We start from the raw sequence: 23567 nt of genomic DNA, 5'->3' as shown, positions 1-23567 counted from the left end.
ATTAAACCACTCAACTTTATTTTTCAGGCTCTTTATGGAAATCCTTAATGAATGTTCAGATGTGGATGAGATCAAATTCCAAGAAGATGGCTCCTGGTGCCCCATGAGGCCAAAGAAAGAAGCTGTGAAAGTCTCAAGTCCACAGTGCACCAAAATAGAAAGTACGTACATCTGGGGTACTGGTTGCAAACCAACAAAAAGTCTTGGAGACTTAGCTGTAGCTTGTATAATGTGTATGGATGTTGATGTTTGTGTTGTGGAGGGCTTAATGCTTCTAACCTTCTTTCTTTTTACTTTAAATGACAAGGGTTGTATCTCTAAAAGTGTGCATTTTGGGGCTTTGTCTTTGCTCTTTATGATAGCAGTTAAGAAAATGAGAGGTTGCTCTTGTTTTAGGTCCTTAAACGGATAAGTGAAGATTAAAGCTTGTGCTTTAATATTCTCAGTGTGATACAGAATAGTAATAAAACAGTTCCTGGGCCGTAACATTCTCTGTAGTGGCCAGGAAGATGAGCTAAAACAGGATTTGAGTTCCTGGTTCTGTTGCAGATAGAAACAGCTGATGTCAACAGCCTTCAAAAAACAGTAACATTTTATTTTCTTGTTTAGGTTCCAGTGTTGTTAGCAAACAGTGTTCTGTGACAGTGGCCAATGAGGTGAACAAGAAGAAAGTGGACGTTATTGACTTGACAATAGAAAGCTCTTCTGATGAAGAGGAAGATCCTCCTGCCAAAAGGAAGTGCATATTTATGTCTGAAACACAAGGAAGCCCAACCAAAGGGTTTGTCAATTTTAAAGTTAGTTGTTATTCTGTAATGTCTCAGATAAACTGATGTGTAGACAAATGGACTTGTAATCTCTCTCCGGGATCCAGCTCCACATTTCCAGAGGAGAATTTCTAGGCCTCTCCTTGCAGAAGGTTGTATCGATACAGTACCTTTGTACAGGCAAAACACTATTAAATAGTTTTACATCTCACAAAAGACTTGCGCTGACTGTTGCTGTGTTTGCAGGGCTATTTCTCCATAGAAAAGGAAGCTGATTAAGCTAATGGACAGGATTCTCCTGAGAAAGCAGATTATGCCAAGTGGAGGAGCTTTATGCATTCTTGCTAAGTTAGTGTCATCTTAAAGGCTTTTCTCTCGCTGTCTGTTGTACCCTTCATTTAATCTGCTCTGGTGCCCAGGAAACTAGGCTGCGTTGTGTGTTTCATCCATCCTGTCAGTCTTGGAAGGGAGGCGCTTTGCTGTTTTGAGTCAAGACAAGCTTTTTCTCCATCTCTCTGTTAAACTCTGGAATGTCTTGGACACTGTTGTTGGCCATGGTTATCAGTCAGTCCCGCACCTTGGTTAGCACAACTGATGACTTCCCAAGTCCTCTGTCAAGTGCTCCATCTTTGTAGTCATGCCTGATTTCAGCGGCAGGCTTAACCAGCTTCTTTACTGTTGTGCCGCCTTCTGTCTGTCCCAATCTACACAACTCGGCTGCAGTTACTGTTCATGGCTTCCGTAAAGTTCTTGCCCTTGGCCCGTAGGGCACAGGAGACCTGCAGGGAGAGAGGGGCACTGGTCAGGCTCACCAGCAGTCACTGCTCTGCGAGGCGATTCCAAGTGTCAGCTTTTAGTAATGGCTTATTAGTTAGTGTTGCTGCATGCATGAGGTGTGTGTCTGTGTGTCTCAGCGTAGTGGCTTATGTCTTGTACTGAAATAATAGTAATAAAAACAAACCCCTTCTGTTTTGCCAGCTCTTGAAGTAATGAGCAGCTGTACTGTGTCTCTAGTCCACAGGAATGTGTGGTCTTTGAGAAAATAGTTGGTCATCTTCAACAACTTTCAGCAGTGATTCTGAAATGCTGTTGCTTTTTGTGAGGATTGTGGAGGAGTCCTTCTGCAAGAGAGACTGTTTCTTATTTTTGTAAGAAAAAATAGCTACAAATACATCTCTTAATGAAGTTTCAGAAGGCACCAAGACTTCCTTCTGTGCTCCTGTGTGTGTCTGAGATGGCTACCTGCAACCATAATTGTAGGAGGACTGAGTTTTCTTGTCTGTCTGTGACCAATGTATTTTCCTTGCTGTTTGGGTATGGAAATGGCATGTTTTCATTCTTCAAATCCAAGTCAAAGCCAGGCTTTTGGGGAATAGCTTCTCTCCTGTAAACAGTGTTGCCTGAATGCTAGTTTTGGCAGAACTGTGGGGTGTCTTCCTACAGGCAGAAGCAACACAGGCTGAAGTATAAGAGGTGCTTGCGAAGGGAGGGTCTGAAATCCAAGCTTCTGAAATCAGAAGTAGCAGAAATGCACCGATGCAGCAGTCTGGGGAGGAAGACGTGAGTGGCTAACACTCGTGGCTGGTGGGCTGGAGGGAGCGATGCGGAGCAGCTGGGAGCGGGACTCTGGGTGTTTCCACCTGACTTGGAGTTTATGAAATATTTTATGCACGTGGCTGGTGCCTGAACGCCTGTGGTGGTGTCTTTAGCAGTGCCGCGAAGTAATCGGGGAGAAGGTGGGGATGCAGAAGGGTTTCAACTGGTTGCATGCTCCTGGAGAGCTGAATTTAGCTTGGGCTCAGGCCGTGAGTAAAGGTGGGTTTGGTATTTAACTCCCACGTGTGTAATCTCAGGGGCTGAATAATAGTCAGTCGTGCCTTCGGCGTGACAGGGTAGCACCGAGGAACGGTGGTGTGGAGACATTGAAACGAGTGCTCTTCTCCTGGCTCTGGCTACCTGCACATCCCTCCCAGGGTGCTCCACAGATAGAGATTGCCATTTCTGTCTCTGAATGGTAGACTGTTATAAATGACTCCAGCACTGTACTTTGTTTTAATGCCAACTTGCTCTTATGTCACAGCTGCTGTTGAGAGCCAAGATACGGTCATGTTATTATGAAGACTGTTATGAAAGAGGAAATTAGAGTGGAATACTGTGTAGTGAGTAGCCACGCTGTAGTTGTGTTGTTACATAGTGACCTCGTGAATGAGAGTGCACAGCGGTGCGTAATTTCTCTTCTGTAACTAACGGCCAGGTTGTTTGTAACTTCCCATGCTGTTCAAAACAGGGTTCTCATGTATCAGCCATCTACTGTCAGAGTGCCCAGCGTGACAACGGTCGATGCTGCTGCTATTCCTCCTTCATTAACAGACTACCCAGTACCATTCCATCATCCACCAATATCCAGTATTTCATCAGACTTGCCAGGTAGGTGGTGGCTATTTTTAATGTGTATTCTGACAGCTTTATTAATTTGTGGGGTGGGTAAAAATTGGAGAATTGATCAACTCTTTTTTTTTTTTTTTTTTTTTTTTTTTAATGGAACAAGACTATATGCAGTATTGCACTGATGCGATGCCTAGACAAGTCCAGTACAGGTTGTCTTTCCAGTTTCAGGTTGCACTTCGCAACAGCGATGTGAAAAACATTGCTTCTGGGGTACAAATTGGCACTTTGGAACGGCAGCCAGAAACACTTCTCGCTATATTCAGTTAGACTCTGTGTAAACATCTGGTTGTTATGTGTTGTAGATGCGAGGGAGAGTAGCTGCTTATTTAAGTTATAGAGGTGTGATGGCGCCGACTCATCCCAACCCTAGAAGTAGAGATATTCTGCTAGCTGATTCTAGTGGTGCTCTGTCTAGACTGTATGAAAAAGGTTAAGGTGAGCTACAATATGTAAGCTGAACTCTATTGACTTTCTTTACCTAGACATACCCTAAATGCCTATGATGTATTCTTCAACACTGCTGCTAAATATCAGACAAAAGGTGGGGATACTGATTGTTTTCTATCCTGGCTCCTTGAAAAGAACACTGTATATAGGGACTCTGGGGGTTCTCTTTGCCGGCTGTAACGAACCCAGAGCCCAGGAAATGGTGACTCGTGGTGACAGGTGTCCCATTGGCCTCCTGTACTTCCCTCTCCCTGCTCCATTGCCTGTCTCCATTTCTCCCCTGCAACATCTCTGGGTTTTTTCCTCTTCTTTCAGCACCAGTTTGGCAATGGGATGGATATCATTCCCCTTGTTTCTCTGTCCATTTTGGTTCCTTTACTGCTCCCTCCCTCCACTTCTCCCTTGTTAAGAAATCGGTTGCCTTCCCAAATTGGGTAGGAGAGTAAGCTGAGAGAATGGAAGTCTAGAACTGTTGTCTGTCTCTTATCAGCTGAAGTTCTAGAAGGTGCAAGAACAAAAGCAGCTGTCAATTCTGTAAAAGCAGCTGAGCTTAAATCTCCTTCAAAATTTTTCTCTAATGGAGAAGAGAAGGAGAGATGCCACTGGCCAGAACAGATTTCGAGGTGAGGGGAGAGGGAGGGAGGAAGTTTACCATTTCTTTCTGTTGACATAGCAAACACAAGGCCAATATTTAGAAACAAAACAAAAAAGGCTGTAATTTCTCATTGGTTTCATAATTTTAAACATCTTGCCCTAAATGCTTACACGCTAATGGTGTATAAGACGGACGCTAGTTGTCACTGCTCTTAGAGGATATACCTTGAACTACTTGTAGTTTCCTCTTCTTCGTTCCTTTTATTTGTCTAGACACAAAACGGGGATGATATTAGAAATGTTTCCTTATTGGCTGCCCGTGGGTGGAGGAAGAGACCTGCTGCTTGTTTTTGGACTTGTGCATGTTGTGACTTTACTTCATTCCAGCATCTTTAATGTGATGACACTCTTCATGTCCCAGTTTGGCCAAGTCAGGTACAATATGCAGTGAAACTTGCATTATGAACCAACAGCTCCAAATGGCAACCTTCATCTAAGCAACCACATTGAACCACCCTGCAATATCCAGTGAATAATACATCATTGTCATTCTCATTCTTAAAAAGAGCCACTTGTACAAGATAACTCGTTTTGCTGCTGCCTGAAGTAGTCGTTGAGAGTGGTGTCACAGTGGTATATTCCATTTAGAAACTGTGTAACAATTGCAAAATCTGTTCTACGACCACAAAAAAGTTCCTTAAATTTGTTGTGTATGAATAAAAGAAAGACACATCAATTTATTATCCTTCTCTTCTTTCTAGGTCTGGATTTTCTTTCACTAATCCCAGTTGATTCACAGGTATGTTTCTGCACTACTGTGGGGTTAATTTCCGAGTCTGGTTTTTGTGACATACTGCTCGAATAACTACCAGGACACTGTCATCATCCATACCATGTTCGCAGTCCACTTGCTTAGACCTTACCACAGACCAGGAAAATCCGTTTTCCCAACAAGAGGTGGTAATGAAGATGCATTAAGGGAGGATTCAGTTTAGCCTCACTAGGATAAATCCATGCATGGAAACTCACTCTTTAGTGATAGCTTGCCTTTCTAGAGTGGATACTTGCACGGCACTAATGTGAATACACCCCCTGTGTACTTCACCCTCTTAGTTCATACCGTGTATCTGTAGGCCAGATTAAGCTCTGTAAATATACGTCACTGGTTGTTGTTTCTGTTGGTTTTGATGTTAGTAGGAGGTTAAGTTTTAAAGAAAATATCTTCCTTAATTTGATGGGCACGTGACTGAACACTTTTATGATAAATCCTTCCATGTAACACTTAAACCCTGTTGGCTTTGGATTATACGGATATTTTGTAGGTCAAAAGTAACTAGGCGGTGCTTTTCCTTCCCTGGAAGCTTAAAACTTTACACAGTTAGGGAGAGTGATTCTTACCGTAACTAGATTTACACAGACAGACTACAGCCTTGAAATGTGGGGGAATATCGGCTCCCTAACTAAGACAAGAGGATCTGAAGCAGACCCTCTGTTTCATCTCTCTGTCTCTAGAAGACAACAGTAATAGGACTCTACTGCAGAGTTGACTTTCTGGTGCCTTAAAAACAAAGGATGAACTTCCTCCTTTTCTTTCCACTTACTGCATCTTGCAATACTCTGTGCCTGACCTTGAGATCTGAACTGCCGAAAGTGGGAATAACAGAAGTTTGTTCATGTGGGAGACTGGAAGCAGGTATGCTGCTATGAAGTGTCCACTTTGGACAGTTCAAACAGTTCAGGCTCAGTTCCAAACATATGTCCGAGATTGGAATCCACGGGGTAAGAGAAAGTAAGGTGTGTTGAACAACGTGTGTGCGTGCGCGCGCGCGCGTGGGGGTGTCTTACATTACCTTCCTCTGACACCTGGCAACCTTGTTCTGTTTCTAAATGCTTAGAGTGTTCAGCTCTGCTTTGAGAAGGCTTGTCTTCCACTCCAGGAAATTTTAAATCAACTTAGTAATTTTTCTTAATCAGACTTGATCAGGGCTCATTTATCACTACTAAAATGTTTAGAGACCTGCATGTATCATTGCAGGTATATACTATGAACATGTTGATTAGTACAGCTGCTGCCATTTGAGGGGATGAAATTATTCTAACCTCCATTGAAGTAGCAAAAAGCATTCTGCTACCTTTCATGATGAAAGGAGCCCAAAATACACAGTCGTGCCCAGTAGCTGTGGGCAGTGAACATTCTCCAAATGCTAAGGGTTTTTTTGTTTGTGTGTTTTGGTTTTTTGGTTTTTTTTTGTGGTCATCACGTGGACATGATAGTGTTTCTTAATGTGCTAGTAAATGCTCAAGCTAACCAGTTAGTAAGAAAAAAAAAAAAGGGGGGGGGGGAAGGGGAGGATGAGGGAGAAGGGCTCGTGGCTACCATCTCTGCTTGCTTACTTGCTGGTGTGCAGAACTCCAGTTCTTGCTATGCATGCGATAACGAAGTTCTGCTAGTAATGTGTTTTGTGCTTGTTGTAGGGAAGATGTATCTTCAGAGCATACATTTCCCTTGTGCAGTTAGTCTCTTCATTCTTCATTGTTTGTTTCAAGCAGTACTGTCCTCCTATGTTTTTGGATAGTCTCACCTCAACCTTAACAAGCAGCACGCCTGGCAGCATCATCACATCAACCAGTCACCACGAGAGCAGCACGCACGTTAGCTCCTCCAGCAGGAGCGAGACAGGGGTGATAACCAGCAGCGGAGGCAGCGCTCCTGACATCATCTCACTGGACTGAAACAAGGGGCAGCACGGGACTCCAGGAGCAACTGCACGGAGCTGCTGCTTGTATCTCTGGAACTTCAGCATCTCGGAAGTTATTCTGATATTTATTGAAAGGATTTCCCTTCTGGAAAATGGAGTAAACTCATCTACACTAGGAACAGAAGTGATAGACTTTTTTGTTTTGTTTTGTTGGGTTTTTTTTTCCTTGCTCATTAAATAGCTGGTATAGAAAAGGCCCCTTCAGAACATGCTTTTATGCTTTTGGCTTGTTCTGGGGAAACTGACATTTTGTTGCTGGGTGGATTCCACAAACGGTTTTTAATTTTGTTGTAAAACACAGCAATAATGTAAAAACAAACAAAAACTTTTTTTAATAAAAAAAGGCACTTAACCACTCTAGAACAACAGCCTGGGCAAAGGTGCAGAAGTGTATGCATTGGTGAATTTTTAATATTTTCACTGGGGCCTGTAATAAACTTCATTTAAGACAATGAAGCTTTGTGAAATAGCCATGACTTGTGTTGTATGTCTCTTGTTTCCCCACTTCCCCCTTACCTGGGGATGTAGGGGAAGCCTCTGTAAATGGGATTGGTTGGGTTTTTTTGTTTGTGTGTTTTTCCTCCTGATTTTGTGTTTTTCACAAATGCAACAAAGCTTTGACTTCTTCCTCTTAATGTTCTTTGGGCTGGGGAGGGGACAAACTATCTATGCAAACTCTACATTACGCAATCTCTGTGCTGTCATGTCAGAATGGGGACACCTCCCCATCGCCAAAAACTCCAAACTATGCACAGTTGAGCCATAGCTGAATTTCTGGTTTGATAACTTTAAGAGGTGATAGAAAAAAAAAGCCTTTAATCTCAGATTATAAGGTTGTTAGTGGCCCTCTTTGAAATTACCACCCCTGACGAGTTGATCAAGTGAAGTGTGTGCTTTCTGTGGCAGCTGTAAGGAGAAAAATAGGAATTACTTTCTCCAGTGCAGGATAATTTTCTAGGATCTCTTGCTTTTGTGGCTTCTGTCACTTCAGTAACTGCTGTGTTCTCTTGGGAATACCCCACTCTGACATGCCATGGGGGAAGGTTGGCTTTTTGGAAGACAAAAGCTGTAGCTGCACAGTGTTCCCACCTAACTGGAATTACGTGTTTAGGGCTTAATGATGCTTTGTCCCACATTACATGGCCTCCTAATCATGGCTTTCCTAATTCAATAGGAATAACTTCCTTGTGTTTTACTCCCCTGGTCAATCTGCTGCTTTGTTGTGTGTATGCAGTGTCTCCCCCCACACCTCTAAGGATAATCTCCACGGTACGGTATGTGGAAGAGGTTACAGACCAGGAAGATCAAATCATTTCCATAGAGCTGGAATAACGGTATTGTCTATGTTGACATAGCAGCTTTTCCCTGTGTTGTGTTTCTGTTGAGTAACTGTATTTGAGATTATTCCTTCCCTAATTACCAGCTTTCACTTTTTCCTAATTTCGTGTTCCTTTTTTCTTATTTCTTTAGTCAGATGTCTGGTACTTTTTGCCTTCCACTACTGTTAACAGTATTTGGATGAAGTACAAATGGATAAGAAATATTGAAGCAGGATGTATTGTAACTCTTGCCTGCCCTGTACTCCCATTTTTAATGCAGCATTACTGTTCCCCATTGCCTTTTTTTGTATGACCTTTCACACCAATCTTCAATTCACATGTTGGTCTTAATATTGCATCCACTCTTTTTTCTCCTTTCCTTATCTGTTGAATTTTTTGTACCTGTTAAGGCTCAGTTTTTAGCATGATTTATTTCCAATAAAGCCATGCTACTCATGAAGTTTTTTCCTAATGGCCTGCAGCAGACCAGTGCTTTCTGCATCAGAGTTGCACAGTGACTTGAACTATAAATAGAGCTTGGAGAGAGGTTCCAGAGTCATTCTGAATAAAGTGTTTAAAACTGGTATCTGTTGCTGAAGATGCTGTTTGTACTCTTAATGCCAAACTGAAGTGTCACTTGGGCAATTGCTGAACTGGCTGAAGGGATGTAAACATCTTGCACGTACATCAGAAAAGTTAAGGAAGGGTGAGTGCTGTTTTTAGGACACGTGCTCTAAACCATTCATGGTATTACAAAATAGGGCTGGAATTTTGTGAAGTTAATTATTGTGCCCTGTTTGGTAGTTACTTATCAGGGCTGAGGTCAGGTGGTGTTCTCCAGCTGTTTTGGGCAGGAGTTTTGCAGCTGCATTTAGCTTTAAACCTTCAAGACCCATGAGAGCAATGTCAAATGCAAACTTAAGGCATTTGAGCCTTACCTGTTTAGGAGAGAGTTAGATTGTCATAGGCTGTGGTGCGAGGTAAGCCTTTAGGTGAAGGATGTAGTTTTCCTGCAATGCTGATGTACGTGCAGGAGGTAATTACACCAGCCTAGTAACACCTAAATCCTGTAATTCACTCGAGTCTGTGGATGGTGTGTATCAAGGGGTTGCAGTCATCACCCGTTCGATACACCACCTCCCACAAGACAACTAAGGATTTCCTTAAGCAGTGGAGGGGGGCACTGGGGACTGCAACTTAATCGAGGCCTGTACCACTGTAGCCCTGCTCTAAGGAAACCTGCCCATTGTAGCTAGATGAGGTTTTGGTTTATTTTTCCTTCAACAAGTTCTAAAATGCATCAGAATGTCTGTCCAAGAACTTCTAACATGAGAAAAATCTTGAAGAAAAGGTGAGATAACTTCTTACCTCTTTGTTTCCACTATGGAAGTATCTGGTTACTGCTTTGAGTGGACTATATCAAAGATACCTTCAAACCAACTGCAGAAGGAAAGTAAAGCTTATCAGTGCCTCTACTGCACAGATAACCACCAGCATGCAATGAAAGCCATGCTGCAAGAGCTGGCCCCCCTTTTTTTTTTCCCCACCCATCCATTTGCTGCATCTTTTTCTGCAGTTCCTGGAAGTGAGCTAGCTGCTGAAGTGCTAGCTACAGAAAGGTTATACCTATACACCTGAAGACCATTAGCCTGAGCTGGCTTCTGATTTTCATACTTCCAGGTCAGATAAAGCTGTCTGAAACAATTGTGAGCCGTGTAGGCAGGACTTTGCTGCCCAGCGATACAGCACCAGCCCCAGGAGGTTCTGCACCTGCCCAGCAGCAAGAATTCAGGCATTTCCAACATCAGTGGGGATGTTCTGTGTCTGCCTTTAAATGTAGGTGCTGGATGCTAGAAAGCTTACCTGTGACTGCAAGCCTTTCACTATCAGTCTTCAACAGCAGAGAAGATTCAAGCTTGGAAATGAAAGAACACATCTTCTGGCTGAGAGGACAAAACCTGACAGTTCAACAAGAATTTCTGCAAGAGCAACAACGAAGGGAGCTGCTTCCTAGGTTAAAAGACAATTGTGGATTAGGCAAACTGTAAAGAACACCATTAGTCCTAGGCAACTGATTTTTTTTTTTTTTAATGTGTATTTTTGACACAGGCATCGGTGACCACAGACAAGATACAGGCAACAACAATCCCGTAAGTCAAATTACCGCGTCATTTTTATTTCTTTTTTTAGTAGGTGATCATGCCATCATCACAACATGTTAACACTGTGTGTGTATTTAATGTGACACTCTAAAAACTTTCCGTTTCCTTCCTGGTTTTGTGAGGAAACGGTATCAGGACAAAACTGGCCAGTGCATCACACAACATGAAACAGAAGTGATTATAACTTATCTAGGAAGTTATCCAGAGGTGGAATACCCTCCTTCAAGCCTTTGCGTTTACGTGTTTCAGCCACAACTTGCCAAGGACGAGAATTTGCATCATAAGGATCTCCAGGCAAAACCTGCCAGTGATCAAAGACACACTGTGGAAATGCTTGGCCACCAGTGTTGGATCTCAAGTCAGCGGTAAAACCTAGTGGGAAGGAAAAAATAAAAATTAAAAAGGGATGAGCCAGCTACTGGAAAAAATAAAACTGGCTTACGGTGAATTTCTGCATAGACAAAACCCTCAACACTTTCAGAAACGGAATACAGTACTGTTAGGAAACTGCTACTTCACAGGCAGTTCTTTCAAGCAGGTAAAAATGAGGCCAACTCCAAAGAACTGCAGAAAGATCTTCTGTGACCAAGTAAATTGGCAATAAAAAGGCAAACAAAATTCAATTTAGATAGAAAAGGACATGGGGAAAATTATGTTTCACATGTCTCAGGAACTGAACTTATCACTACCACTCAGTTTGAGATCTTAGGGTTATGGTAAGTAAGTAGTACAGAAGCATTAGTTCAGTGTTCAGAAGCAGTTAAAATGAGAAATCAAGTGCTAGTACCTGTTAGGAAAGGAACAGAAAATGAAACATCATGTCCAGTGAAAGCCTGCATGCTTATTTGTAAAGTTGTGCAGTTGTGGTTCCTTGATTATAAAAGCCATTACTGCAGAGAAGGTTCAGAGGCGGGGAATACAGATGCCCAAAGCCCTGACCTGGCTTCCACACACGGAAACACGCTTGGCAAGCTAGGGCTCTTCAGCATGACCAGAGCAGCAGTGTAGTAGGGAGGATATGGAGGGCTAAAAATTAAGTGACATGGACACAGCAGATAAAGATAAAAATGAGCTCATGCTCCTTTTGATACAAAGGAAGCATCAGTTGAAGCTAGCAGGAGCCAGGTTCAGGAGACACAAAAGGAGGCAGTTCTTCACACATGTAGGTCAGTGGACATCCTTGCTTGTGCTGTGGATGCTGATGTTTTACAGTGAGGGGGAGACTGGGTAAATTCATAAAGAAAGCCCTCGAGGGTTACTAAATTGATCTAGAAACCACTTCTGCCCCAGGAAGCCTCTGGAAGTGGTTATAAAAAAGCAACTGGAGAAGTTTTACACCAGCTTACCTTGTTCTTTCTCTTCCCTAAGTGCTTGCTTTCAGTCACTGTCATGAACAAGATGCCGGGCTAACGCATCATTTAGTTTGACAGTACAGGAACTTTACATTTAACTGAAGATACATAGGTGCTTCCTTTGCCTTTTCCTCATCTTCATAGCAGTGGCATCCCCTTCTCCCAAGCATTCAGTCCTGTGAAGAGCTGCTGCCTGTGAACTGAGACTTTGCTGCTGTAGAAAAGCTTCTAACCACTAGTTTATAGGAATACTGGTATTTCCCCACCTCTTTAGATTGCTGTTTTAGCAAGATTCAACAGCAGCTTTGGCAAGGAACTAGAAAGGCAGTTTTGCAGAATACGGATGTTAACATGCTATGTAAATTGAGACTGAGAGCCCAGTGTAATATGTGTCCTGCCAAGTCTAAGTTTACACTTCTTTTTGTTTTTCCGTGTTTGGAAAATGGGTCTCTTTATGAAATTGTTTTAAGCTCTGTGGAAACTTGGAGAAGGGAAAAAACCCAAAATACCACACAAACACATGTGTAAATTGTTCTTTTAAGTTAAATTGCCAGTTTAGACTTGAAAAGTTAAGCATCTCTTATTTCATCACTGATTATTTTAGCAGTTACCACACTAATGTACTTTGGCAAAGAAGCCCCCTCCAAAATAAAACACGACATTTCATACAGTTTTACCGTGTAAGGCATTCCAAATGTGCCCCATGAAACTGGTAAACTTTCTGTCACAATGTCACAGGATACTCTTGAAGTGCATTTTTAAACGGGGAGGAGGGAAACGGGACACACAAACAAACCACAATACCAGAGGAAGGGCTCTGTACCACACTGAAAAGTTGAGTTTCAGGGGCAGCATAAGAAGGATCAGATTATTATTTTAAAGGTAGTCTTCAGATTGGCAAGAGGGTGTAATGCCATTTAAGCTACTCAGGCTAGCACTCTGTACTTCTTTTAAAGATTCAAGTAAGTATCAAATTTTCTTTTCTAGGCTTGCTTCAAAGGAAGACCTTGATTTAAAATAATGGAAACCGAATCTGGTGTACACTGAAAGGTCTTAATGTGCAGAAGCTGCCACATCTTTTTGGCACCCTCTGCTGGCATGAAAGCCCAATGGAGCAGGCTGCCAGGGGAAAAAAAAAAGAACAAAGAAAAAAAAAAAAAGAAAAAGAGTAAACTGTTTGTTGTGAACTGAAGATGCAAAGGGACAACAGGAAGAAGCTTGGAGCTAATAAGTCTCTATGATCCTGCAGAGGTCTGTCTTTAATAGCACGCGGGTAACAAAGGAAGCATCATCTTACCAAATGACTCATTTACAGGTAGATAAGCCTTGACCACAAACATTGGAGTTCCTGCCACTTGGGATTCTTCAAAAACATGTCCCCTTTTCCTGTTCAGCACACCATAGATCCCACCAACCACTTGTTCTGGGCACTATAAAAAAACATTTCTATCAAGTTACATAAAAGGAGGAGATCACCAGTTATTAAAAGAGCCAGGCAGCATTAGACAATCCCTCTAGACAGCTCTCCCGAGGTTTTTTCTCGTGATGGCTCCTCACTCAGTACAATTTCTCTCATATGTAACAAGTGGCTTCGCTCTCATTTCCAAGACATCTTTCAGAAGCTCTGCCTGCCTTCTCAGCCTCGCATGACTGTGAGGTTTTCAATTACTGTATATACTGACTGTACAGGATTGTAGTTTACATACACAAAAGTGAAGCAAAAGTGCTTATGCTCAGTGAATTACCTTCAGCAATCTTTGGGCACAAGAAAGCAAAATCCTCTAGTGCTTTGTAATAAATGCATTTACTACAGGATGCAAATTTTATACAAACAGAATCTCACCATACCTTATCTTAGAACTTACAACATGGCTGACAAGCACTCTGATAAAAACTGTACGTAAAAAAACACGCTTGCTTAGAAATGTACCACTAAGGCTGCAAGACTCCCCTGCTTTGTCACGATAGGTCTCACAAGTCACTGAGGTGAAAAAATTCTCCATTTTCTGTTTTGTCCTTACTTGTACTCATCTTCTTCAGCCCTCATGGCTAAAACGTTTTCAAGCAACTGAGCTGGTAGATTTCCTGCCCACTACCCAGCACCGTAGCCTGGAATTAATTTTTAAAGCAGGTTTTAAATCTTCCAATTGCTTTTAAGACAGTTAAGACAAATTGGTATGTGAATAGCTGTACTTGGTGATAAATAAATACTTCTAGCGTGGAATATATTTTCCAGGCTCTTTCATGGAAGAATTTGATTTACCAAGAAAATCCAGTTATTCAAAGGGTGGAAGTTAATGTTTAAACAGCTCAAAAAAAAGCTTATTTAAAAAAATTAAAAATCCTTGCTGCTTTTTCTGGTTATTTAGGATAACCTAAATCCTAAAACCTAACATCCTGAATGTTTACAGTGACAGAAAGAAAGGAGGGGAACCCCCCCCCCCCCCCCAAATCATAAGTTTCCCAAAGGTACTGGCAATTCATAAAGAACAGCATAATTCACCTCCCCACCTACATTTTGCTATTTCCATTTAACCTTTTCCAAACTTTGGAATGAAAAACCTCTTCTCAAACAAAGTCTTTGCATCACTGATCTAAAAGACATAGAACAGAGCTATCGTGGTTTCTTGGAAGAGAATGTGGAAACATGATTATCTATTTATTGGTTGCATCTCTGTTGTTGGCAGTGTTAGGTTAACGGTTGGACTTGATGATCTCAAGGGTCTTTTCCAACCTAAATGATTCTGTGATCTCATATATCATACCCAGCTGCATACCTGTATTTCTACCAGATAGATGGGCTCCATAAGCCTGGGTTGTGCTGTAAGAATAGAGGCATACAGAACCCTCCTTGCAGTAGGAATGATTTGCCCACCACCACGGTGAATAGCATCAGCGTGCAGAGTGACATCATGGATATCAAAACGAACACCTCTCATGTTCTCCTCACACAAGACACCCTGCAGTATTAAAAGGGGGAAAAAACAAAGGTGCGATACTACTCAGGAGTTTCCAAGATACGAACTTTCACTTAGGATTTTGGCCTGATTGAAGTCTCTCATGCTGATGCTGAAGAGTTACGTTCGGACCAAGGCAGTGAACACCATACACATCGCAAAGTCCTTCTCGGGAGGACTCCAGTGCTCCTCTAGCATTTGAGAGCTTACACTTGGAACAAACGCTGAAATACCCACAGACAACTATGTGTTCATTACATAGGTTGAGTGACATATGTTCTTCAGTGGGGACAAATTCCACTACCCTGTTCTTATCAGTTATCGAGAGTTTCTAAAGATTTCACGTGAATAGAGCTCAGATACGTTTCAGTAACACAAGATACAACTACAGAACTACTCTTACCTCTTTTGTAGCCCACTGGAAACCAGCAACAACACTGTCTTTGATTTCATTTAGATACTGGACACCTTTCGTGATGTCAACTAAGATATTTGGACCGGTACCATCAGGTCCAAAGCACCAAATCTTGCGAGCCTCAGACACATCCCACTCGTATTTCTCTGCCAGGTAACGCGCACGCTGTTTCAGTTCTTGACGGGAACTGACTTCCCCTTTGTCTACGTCCTCTGCCAGGCCATCAGGAAAGGGTCGAGCCTTCACATACAGCCTGTTGTGTTTGTTGGGAGATTTGGATAAGCACACCTGGCTTGACTCTTCACCAACTGTCTCATGGTAAGATACAACCGGGTCTGATTTCTGTCAAATAGATCAAAGACAAAAAAAAATTCCCCAAGTACAAAGATGATCATTTCCACATACCAATCAAATGCCATTCAATAAACTGTGGCTTCTCCTTCTACGGCAGTGTGTTAATGCCAGGTTCACTCAGTCACCCAGGCATGCTCTGCTAGCTTCATCAAGAGAAACATTTTCAGTAGCACATCTATGGTTACTATCATAGTTCAAGTTAGTTCTCCTGTTCCCTGGATCTTCTTCACATCTCTCTCTTAATTCTAAGGTCTTTTGATGAACTAACAGAGAATTCCTTTTATTACTTAATTGGTTGGTGTCCTAACAAGTTTCAAATGGCTTTAAGGAAGTTGCTCTAAGGAAACCACCACCAGCAGATTAAGATGATATTTTCAAAGGTTAATGTTTAGTCATATTCCATATACTGCAGTCCACAAAAATTCTTGAATACCTTAATTGGAATACAAGCATGATCTTCCTCCAGATCTTTAAGGCAAATTTCTAGATGCAGCTCCCCTGCTCCAGCAATGATGTGTTCACCAGACTCTTCAATAATACACTAGAAGAGGAAATAGTAGGGAGTAAACATTTTAAGAATTTATTAGTATTAACAGAAACACACACAGACTAAATCAGAAAAATGTCAGATCCCAAAACTGCTCAACCCCAAGTATTAAAAAATTTAACAAATTATCTTCTCAATATTGCTTCCAGGAGTGCTCCAGAATGAATGTCCTCACCAACAAAACTGGGTACTCTCACATTAAACATAGCTCCTGTCCTACTGAGCTATTTGAGCATTAAAAAAAGTGTAGGTAAAAGTACTGCTCAAAAACCTGACACTAATTGCTGCAGAGTTTGTGTTTTTCCTCAGGATCTTCCTATTCAAATGCTGACTGAACTTATCCCTATTTATCTTGTGTCAGCTCATACAATCAATCACAACTGAAAACTGTTTTGAGCCTGCAGCCATGCCATTACATCCCATAAAGAGCGCTCTGTGAATAAAGTCGAATGCTTTGGGTATTGCACTGCAAACCAGTAGCTCTAAAACTAAAACTTACAGCTAACACTCACCTGAACCATAGGATCAGACTTGGCCAGACGCTTTAGACCTTCAACTAGTTTTGGTAGATCAGCAGGGTTTTTTGCTTCAACAGCAACACGTACAACTGGACTAACACTAAATTTCATCACTCTCATGTTGTGGGCATGTTCAAAGGTGGTAATGGTACCCGTCTTCACCAAAAACTGGTCAACACCAACTAGACCAACAATGTTGCCACAAGGTACATCCTCAATGGGCTCAACATAACGACCCATCATCAAAATGGTTCTACAAAGACAGAGGATGAGCAACAATCCTTGAATACTTGTTTTATCCCCAGTATTTCCAAAAAGCTAAGCCTTTTCACACAAAGGAAAGTTACCTACTATTTGCCTATAATCCCTCTGGATTACTGATTTTATTAAACAGGAAAAGAGGACTCTTATAAAGAAATAAAATCTTCGTTTCATTAGGATTCCAAAAACTAAAAGCAAGCATTTGTTTTTGCATGCATTGCTATTCAAAAGAAATATAGTATTTCCATCTACCTTTGAATGGGTTTTAGGTAAAGATCTTCTTTCTTGCCAGGTGTGTAGTTTGGTCCCATGATTCGAACTTTCTGTCCAGTAAAAACAATACCAGAGAAGACTCGTCCAAAGGCATAGAAACGCCCCTTATCCGATGTGGGGACCATTTTGGAAATATACATCATCAGAGGGCCTTTGGGATCACAGTTTTTGACACCTGCAATAAAGTATGTATCTGCATCAGACACATTTTCTGTGAGACTTGAAAACTTAGAACTATATCCCTATGATTCCCAAAATTCAGTGAACCTTATTAACAGCTCCTCTCTTTTTCAGTTATTAAAGGACAAATGTGTGCGGACAGATGAATTATAGCTATGGTTGCTATCAGAGATTCTTTGTTAAGGTAACGAATCATCACCATTGTTGTTTCTTTCAATACTGAGACATCTGTTAGTACTTACTCCCTGCTTGCTCAAGCTTCCCTCTTCTGGTAGCAGGTTCCATGGTATCACTAAATGTCTACTAATATGACCTAGTCCCAGGAAAAGTTTTGAGTAGGGGGCATTTAAAGATCCCCTGTAATCCATTAGAATCCAGAAGACAAAATACAGCACTAGAATTTTGCAGCCTCAGTGATCATATGGAAGATATGGTCAGAAGCAGGACCTCTAATCAGAGGTCCTGTTCTGGTTTTGTGAGAAAGAGTTAACAGTTTATTAGAGGATTAAACACATGTGCCATCACAGATAAGCTTCTCTTCTGCTAATACTGGATTTGAAAATTACTTCAAATATGATTTATTTATTTCAACATTTGTGGATTTCTGACGGAAGTGACAAATCTACACAAATCCAAAAAATGCAGATCCTCTTGAAAATAGTTGATGATCATATTACAAATCATCATATTACAGATGAATTCTTCAGAACTTAACTCCTTCCTACCAATGCCAGACGAACAGCCCTGTATTAGATTCAGTTTCAGCTATTTGCTCTTTACCTAGTCATGATCTCAGCCACACCTTCAGACAACTGGGAGATGGTTCAATTTTTTACCAGATTTTCATCATCCACCTTTAAGGTTGAGAGTGAATCAGAGAACAGTAACAACACACCAGCTACCAGGGGACATGTCAGAAGTGTTTTAAAATAAAGGATCTTGTTATGATTCTGACTGTGACTGAGAAGAAGTCACAGGATTCACTAGGAGACCGTAATCAAAGCTGCAGACAGAATGAGGGTAATGAACTTGTTGCTCCATCCATCTCTTACAGTATATCCAAATGCTGGTACATACCATACTCCTGCTTATCACAACCACATGTTCTCTGAATCTAAACTAAACACAATGCGGTTTCACACAGATTGGCATCCAGCATATAAGGACATAAAGCAAGTTTTATGTGTAGTACCCCAAGGCTTTTCCTTTGCTTTCTTACTTTTTGTAATAGCCTGCTCAACAGAGTCCCAAATTAGTAATTATTGTTATAACCCATAAACTTAATCCAGATCCATTTTAGACAGTTCTACTCATCTGTGCACTAGGGGTGCTGTATTTTTGACAGCCCCTGGTAAGCTGAGAAATTTTTTTTTACCCATAGCAGCTTCATCATCAGGTGGCCCCTCATAAAGAAGTTCACAGTGGTATTTTTGTGCTGTGACAGGGGAAGGTAGGTGAATGGTGATCATCTGAAGCAAGGCATCTCCAGCAGGCAGCCAGCGGCGCATCACAGCCTAGGGACCCAAAATTCACATTGTAATTAAAACTTGTTTCAACAAACATAATAACCGACCCCCAAATAAACCTTTTGGGTAGCGTGTGGAAGGCTACCTGTAGGGATGCAACGTACAAAGTCATGACAGCCATTTAAAATTTCCCTATGACTATGTAAGTCTTGTTGAAGGCCATGAGTAAAATACTTACCTACAATAAGCAATCTGAATATAACTGTGTGTTTGAATTACTGAAAACCAGCACTCCTTGCATTCTTTTTTTCCTTGGGCTAGTGACCTATGTTTCAACAGAAAGGTTAGGATTCCTGGGTTATATTAAGGTCCTGAAATAAAACACGAATGTCCTTTGCTGCTGACAACAGATTACAATAGTAGAAAGAGAAAGGTCCATGGATAGTCATATTTTACAGCTGTATCTTCCATATATGGAAGATAAAAATAAACCCAAATGTTTTATTAAGTCTCTGGCCATTTGCCACAGCAATGTGGTTGGATTTCCCCTCTCCAGTGATTATTTCAAGAAGTTTCCACATGTATCCCCTGAACCCCCTTTTCATGTGGGTTTTAACATACCTGAGGAGAACACGAATTAGCACAGGAACTGGACAGTTTCTTAAAAGTCTCTGCTCTTAACTTTCAGTGCTGCACAGAAAGTGGTCACATGCTTTCACACATTACTCTTCAAAAGGTTGACCAGAATTCAGCAGTGTTCTTGAATGTATTGGAAGTTGTGAGCGCCAACCAGAAATCATGTTTCTGATTACACAGCCACAGCATATATGTGTGGCAGCAGACACTTTGTATTAGCATTGCATGTACCCCTTGAGATTTTTCCCTTTTCTTAAATCAAGTCAGGTGTGTCTTTTGTATGCTGCAACAGACTTAAGTCCTGATATCTCTCTAGCAAATTCAGTGCAATACATTACCAAGCACCTTATTTCAAATCATTACATTCCTGACACACAAATTAACCACTGGCCAGATTATAAAAAGATAATTAAGGTAAGTTTCTGTGGATTTTAGAAAGACCTAAAAGACTGTTCTCATTACACAGCTCAAGGGTAAGAAATGCTACCACGCTGGAAATTCTAATGAAGTAGGAAAGCCAAGTTACCTTAAGAAGGGGTTTTCCCTCTTTATCTCTATCTTCAATATCTAGCTTGATATCAAGTTTCTCTATCAGCTTGGCTGCCTCTTCCTTCTTAAAATTCATAATGGCATCAAAGATCTGAAACAAGTTTATACCGACCACAGTAAGTAATATAGTAGAGACAGGTTTTGCTTATCATTTATCTTAAACATGTTATATGTCTGAAAACCCTTTCGTTTCTCTGTTCTTGGCTTTTCTTTGAGAAACTATTTGCAAGGATCGTGCAGCTCAAGATTCATGAATTATATAAAATGTTTCTAATTCCAAAGGAAATTCCAAATTCGTATCAGAAGAGGTTCACACACAAGACACATGAATCTTTAATCTAATGATATACAGAATATGTTGTTTCAGTGAACAGACCATTCATATTTGCTGCCTTCTACTTCTGTCCCACCTTTTGCACGTTGTTCTTGTACTGCAGAATTTTTCTAGTCTCTACAGAAAGTATGGACCCACTTTACAAGAGGGATGGCTTTCCTAAGAGCTAACCTGCTAAACTAAAAAAAGTCTCCCCTTATGCCCTTGCAATCAAATCAATACAAAATATTGCCTTACCTTAAAGATAGGATCCAGAACTAGCTGGCAAAATGTCCTTGGCAACTTCTTTCCATCAGGGCTAGTGGCTGATTTGCTGAATTTTCCAGTTCCTGGATCAAAATATCTAAAGAAGATGTTTATTTTTACTCATCCAGTTTGAACTTGAGGAGTATCCACTTTTCCTGCAAATTTCCGCTTAGTTATTTTTAAAAGAAACCTTTGTAAAGTTTCACATTTAAGCAGAGATTAAAATAGCAGAAGAGTGGCTAATCCTTGTTTCAATGTAGCAATAACTGTTAGATGTTTGGGGAGGCAAAGGATGGCTTTTTGTTTGTTTAGGTTCTTGAGGTTTTTTACTACACTTAAAACCACTGACTTCAAAGTGCATTTTTAGGCTTTTACAGGGAACTAGGTGCTGTAAGCAAACCTGTTGTCAATAATTCTCTTACTCCACCCTGTTACTTTTAACTGTCTTTCAAAGCCTTGCTAAAATAAGTTAAATACCATACAAGATAAATCTTGGAGTACCCTATGAACTAAATGAGTCAAGGTAGGTTAATTCATTATAAGGCATCACAAGACAAGCAAGTATATTGAGCTTTCACACATATATAAAGCATTCGGTTAACAGCAAGTTGTATACACATCTAATAGGAAATTAACTCCATTGTTTATGAGATACAATTTAAGGTTCATTAAATTCACAGAAATACTCTTTGGTATCAAAAGATTGGATTTGGTCCATAATCTTGTTTTGTGTATTAATTTTACCTATGCAGTTCAATAAAAGCATTTATGTTCTGAAGTTCTGAGAGGCAACCTTCTCTCTCTGCTCTTATGGAGCAGGTTATCAGAACTCACCGCAGAAGGCACATATAGCATATCTGCACTACAAGCAATTGCCTTTCTCCGAGACATAAATATTTTTGTTGTAAGAGTTACAAACTCACGTCTCTAGCTTTCTAAGCTGCCTATGAAAGCTTGGTTTTACAGAAGCACAAACTCAACATGCACTGGTATCCATCGCTGATATCCTTAGAGAGTCACTGTGGTATCTTAGCATGTATCTACATTCATTCCATGCATACTGTGTTACTTACTTATCACCCCAGAGTTTTTTCATCATATCTTCCACTTTCTTTGAACGTTCAGCTGGAGGGAGTTGTACTTTTTCTCCTTTGGCAGCAAATCTGGTTACATACATCTCAGCAAACTGTTTCAGAGTAAATGCCCAGCCATGCAGACCAGAGCCAAACCCAACAGTACCAATAACTGGATCAATCTTTAAAAGGCGAAAAAAAGTGAATCTGTTTCACAAAACACTGATGTAAAACGTATGAACTGCTTTCAATGACAAGTAGGATCAGTAAAGATGCGAAATATTTTCTGGAACATAGAACAAGGAAATATTTCCCCTAAAACGGGTCTATTGAATATTACTTTGAAGCAAGAACCTTACTTTGTCCCACATAGTGGAAATACTTGTAACAAAGGCTAAAATAAAAACTTCAGAAATATACTTGTAAGTGCTAAGTAGGATTTGGAGTATTATGACTCTAACTGAATTGTTAGTGAACTTTCTCTAGAACATTTCTCTCGAAATTAAAATACAGGTGGCTCATTCCTGCCACACAGATAAAACTGGTCTGACTTAAGAATGGCTGAGATTCATGGAATATAAGAATCAGAATACAATCCTAGCTGCAAGTCCTTTGTTCCAGTAACTAGATTAAGCTGCAGTCAATTTTAGCCATAAGAAAGCTAGTATAGGACTGTCATATTTAAACAAAGGGAACCAGGTCTGAAAACTCTAGTGACTAGGTCTGTCTTGCAGCTATTTGGTGGAAAAAATAATATCTGAAGCAGCCTGATTCTGACAATTCCTTACTCTAACAGCTGGACCACCAGAGAAGACTTGCAGTTGACTTTGCTTTTTTGTTTTACAATTCTCAGCTGCAATATAGGAAATACTATTTGTCTTTCTAGTTTCAAACCATCGTTCCAGAGATATCCAGCACATTATGATATAATTACTGGTAGAATAACAGAGACCTACATCTTCCGAACAGAAAAGAGCGAATTCAATGTCTTATCAGTCAGGAATAGCAGAAAGGCCATGTTTCTTGTCGTGTAAGTCACATAAGGAGCAAAGTCAGGCACAGAAAGCTTCTCGTCCTTTACCTTAAATTTCAAATCATAGCTTCCCTTCAGCAGTTTGCCCCAGGGAAAAGTCTGACATGAATGACACTGAGCAACTGGTTTGATGTTACACATTTTGTTAGTGAGAAAGTATCACTAGAGGATGAGCTGCTTTGTCAATTCTCTCCTCTCTCCTATTTGCTTTCACTCCCCAGTTGGTTGGTCTGAAATAATATCACCAAAAGAAAAAAGTATGAAACAGTGGGGGTGGAAGGGGACTGAAGAACGGCTACTTCAAGTTGGCCAGAGATCTGAACTGCCATAAATGTATGCAATGATTTCATATCAAAGCTGGTATTCTCCAAAATAGGATCTCAACCACAGCAAAGTTTTAAAGTTTTCTTTACCATAATATTACCCATTGGTCCAGTTTCACCCTCTCCATAGGTGGAAATGATGACGTTGACATTTTCCACAATACACTGAAATGTCTGGTAAAGTTCCTCAGGCTCCAGCTGCAATTCCAGCAAAGCACGATCCATTTTGTTCATCATCAGTACTGGTTTGATACGTTCCGCAATAGCCTGCCGCAGAACAGTCTCTGTCTGTACACAAACACCTTAAAAAATACAAGCACAGTTAAAACATGCATTATATACATGGGCAAGATCTCTAATCTACTTTGTACAGTGGTGACTGGGAAATTCAAACTGGGAATTTGCTGGTAGTCTCAGTGCTCCCTGAAACCGTCATTACTCAGTTGTATGTATCGCTCCATTTTCTAACTGATGGAGGAGAAGAATGACAAGCAGCTCCACTCCCTAGGATTTTACTGAAAAATTGACTTTTTTCCTCAGTTACTCTATATTCA

At 40.8% G+C, this 23567-nt stretch overlaps 2 protein-coding genes across 21 annotated transcripts in view; one reads left to right on the top strand and one right to left on the bottom strand.

Annotated features, from left to right (window-relative positions):
- Positions 1–8918, top strand: part of PIAS2 (protein inhibitor of activated STAT 2) — a 34095-nt gene extending 25177 nt beyond the window's left edge. The window contains exons 10-15 of one of the 13 annotated variants that reach the window (XR_005931671.1): positions 28–161; positions 610–781; positions 3055–3194; positions 5018–5055; positions 5769–6035; positions 6833–7000. Coding sequence is in view for 6 of the 13 variants with exons in the window: in XM_030005417.2 (XP_029861277.1) it covers positions 28–161; positions 610–781; positions 3055–3194; positions 5018–5055; positions 6804–6989 (670 nt within the window). In the remaining 7 variants the exon portion in view is untranslated. Of the gene's footprint in view, positions 1–27; positions 162–609; positions 782–3054; positions 3195–3697; positions 4358–4529; positions 4639–5017; positions 5056–5768; positions 6036–6803 lie in introns of those variants that run through there. The other 12 variants (XR_003922064.1, XR_003922065.2, XR_003922063.1 and 9 more) reach the window with 12 other exon arrangements.
- The window catches only part of LOC115337264 (elongation factor 2-like), a 30128-nt gene continuing 6562 nt past the window's right edge, over positions 2–23567 (bottom strand). For 3 of the 8 annotated variants that reach the window (XM_030005412.2, XM_030005413.1, XM_030005407.1), the window contains exons 4-17: positions 23104–23315; positions 21658–21839; positions 20576–20681; positions 19982–20095; positions 18729–18867; positions 17153–17348; positions 16634–16892; positions 16008–16115; positions 15209–15562; positions 14626–14808; positions 13146–13278; positions 10198–10868; positions 9703–9774; positions 2–4772 (exon numbers count right to left, since the gene is read on the bottom strand). In XM_030005412.2, the coding sequence (XP_029861272.1) occupies positions 10675–10868; positions 13146–13278; positions 14626–14808; positions 15209–15562; positions 16008–16115; positions 16634–16892; positions 17153–17348; positions 18729–18867; positions 19982–20095; positions 20576–20681; positions 21658–21839; positions 23104–23315 (2180 nt within the window). In that variant the 3' untranslated portion in view covers positions 2–4772; positions 9703–9774; positions 10198–10674. Of the gene's footprint in view, positions 4773–9702; positions 9775–10197; positions 10869–11842; positions 12025–13145; positions 13279–14625; positions 14809–15208; positions 15563–16007; positions 16116–16633; positions 16893–17152; positions 17349–18728; positions 18868–19981; positions 20096–20575; positions 20682–21657; positions 21840–23103; positions 23316–23567 lie in introns of those variants that run through there. The other 5 variants (XM_030005409.1, XM_030005411.1, XM_030005416.1 and 2 more) reach the window with 5 other exon arrangements.

The sequence above is a fragment of the Aquila chrysaetos genome, chromosome Z (genome assembly GCF_900496995.4).
Source record: "Aquila chrysaetos chrysaetos chromosome Z, bAquChr1.4, whole genome shotgun sequence".
NCBI classification, from domain to species: Eukaryota; Metazoa; Chordata; class Aves; order Accipitriformes; family Accipitridae; genus Aquila; species Aquila chrysaetos.
Note: the sequence above shows the minus strand (reverse complement) of the source record. Positions and strands in the feature narration are given on the sequence as shown.